This window comes from Halyomorpha halys, unplaced genomic scaffold (assembly GCF_000696795.3).
Source record: "Halyomorpha halys isolate HHAL.00 unplaced genomic scaffold, Hhal_1.1 Scaffold351.1, whole genome shotgun sequence".
In the NCBI taxonomy this organism is placed as follows: domain Eukaryota; kingdom Metazoa; phylum Arthropoda; class Insecta; order Hemiptera; family Pentatomidae; genus Halyomorpha; species Halyomorpha halys.
Window position 1 is genome coordinate 144,952 of NW_027109375.1, and position 2,312 is coordinate 147,263.

Sequence of the window (2,312 nt, forward strand, 5' to 3'; positions counted from 1 at the left end):
TAATAATAAAGGCTTAGCTAACCCGAAGGTTTGATGCCTATACCACCAATAGCTCTCTACATAATAATAATGATAATAATAATAATGAAGGCTTAGGTAACCCAAAGGTTCGATGCTGATACCACCAGTCATTCTCTACACACATTTGTCCAGTGATGCCCCTCCAAATCAGTCTTAACGCAATCCTCCCATCTACATTTTTGTCCACTGCTCGGATGTTTACTTGTTGGTTCTGTGTTTATTAATATTTTAGGGATTCGTTTGTTACTAAGTTCCATAACCTTATGCATCCATCATATTTACCGCAAAGCTACAATCTGAATTACATTTACCAGGTGCAGTTCTCTCAATTCAGCGTTGTGCAACATCCTAAATTCTCCTGTTAAATCATCCTTTTTGGCAATAAAAAAGTTAATATTCATTATTTCCATCTCAAGAATATGCACTTTTATAGCAACAGAAAAATAAAAATGTTTTATTCAAAATTTTACACTTTTCTTCTCTTGGGTTGTTTTTAAAAAATAGTGATAACTTGAACACAAGCACACTGATCTGCTTTAAACTTGGACACACAATTAGAGTGGTAAGTAGATACGGGCAGATACTAGCTATAGTTGAAACTAATAGCTAAAATTTCCATGGATACGGCCCTTGTTCATGAATGAACCGTTGATAAATAAATAGCGTATTCTTGGCTATTAATTTTCCTGATTTTTTCCAATTTTTATTTATTTATTTTATTTTTCCATTAGTTAAATACGAGATCCGAATCTACAAACTTGTATATTCCTCCTCATAAAATGATTTCCTTCAAAAAATCTTTTGTTATCCAAGCTACCCGCCCTGGGATTCTCTACTAACATTCATCCGTAAAACCCTTTCATTAACCGCATTTAAACATAAACTATTTCTTCTACTCCTCAACTATCAATCTTTCTCCAATCTGTAACAATAAAATAATAATAATATTTTATTTATTCTGGGACGAGTCCCTTTAGAATAATACAGAGAAATCAATAGATGAGGACTGAGGAGCCTCAGAGATACTTAAACATAAAATACAAAGAAACATAAACAGTCATTATAAAAAATAAGTATAGGTTACTTTCTCACTTTTATCAGTTGAAAAATAAAAAAAAAAAAAAAAATGAATAAAGAGAAAAGAAAACGATGTAAAAATAATTAAGAATGATATTATAGTTAACATACATATTTACAATTATACTAATTTACAATTTTATGGGGTCTGAATGGATAAGAAATGATTGAACAGGTAGGATTTAAAGGTAGGGAGGGTATTGGAGCGATGGATATTGGAAGGGATGGAGTTCTATAAGGATGAGGCTCGGATAATGAACGATCTATCGAAAGCAGCGTTTCGGCACAAGCATTTTAAATTTACCTTAAGATGAAAATAATATAAAATATCAATGAGGTGTAGATAGTTGACCGTAGATTACTGATTGAAGAAGATGGTCGGGGAGTGCGGTCAGCAAAAAACAACATAAATAAACAAAAATATTTATTTATGCCGACGTTTCGACCTGATTCTCAGGTCTTCATCAGGGCTATAAAAACAAATAATTAATAAAAAATATCAAACATAAAAATCTTGTCGCAGATAATGAGCTGCTCTGATTTTAGGCAAAGAGGAACTGTCTTGGCCTCTTCCTTCTGGTGTTGCTGTCAATGTCGCAGACAAGGATGACAACTATGTTTCCATTGTAAGGTATATCATCTTCATACTGTTATTTATATTGATTACTGCCTTAATTTTACTAAAAACACTAGTAAACATAATTGAACATCATTTAAAGTAGAGTAAATTTTCGAAAATATGAGTCCTAACAGAACTGTGTATGTTCAATATTAGCTCAGACTAATTTTTTTTTTAAAAAACAACATTTCATAAAAATTGTACTGAAAAATCAGTAATTAGTGAATTTATGGTGAGAAATCAATATATCAGGAGCCATGAGACATAAAGATGCCTATTATTACTCAAATTAAAGCTAGTTAAATGTACTATGAAGCAGTTTAAGATGTTTATCTTCGTAGGAGTAGTAGTTTTCATTATATTTGCTAAAATAAATTGATTTCTAGTTGTCCAGACAAATTTTTTTATGCAAATTTCATATTCATATGTAAATATCATAAAAACTACTACCCCTAGAAAGAAAAATGTCTTTATAGTAAATTAAAATATCTTTAATTTAAGTGAATGGAATATGGTCCGGGTCCGGTCAAAAAAACTCAAATAGTGACTGGGTATACTATTTTTATTGAGCCAACGTTTCGCCCCACGTTGCAGG

General features: G+C 31.3%; 1 protein-coding gene across 3 annotated transcripts in view; it reads left to right on the top strand.

Annotated features, from left to right (window-relative positions):
* Window positions 1-2,312, top strand: part of LOC106681613 (glutathione hydrolase 7) — a 37,089-nt gene that overhangs the window by 27,585 nt on the left and 7,192 nt on the right. For 2 of the 3 annotated variants that reach the window (XM_067047561.1, XM_067047560.1), the window contains one exon: window positions 1,645-1,729. In XM_067047561.1, coding sequence (XP_066903662.1) covers window positions 1,645-1,729 — 85 coding nt within the window. The remainder of the gene's footprint in view (window positions 1-1,644; window positions 1,730-2,312) is intronic. The other variant, XR_010843464.1, reaches the window with a different exon arrangement.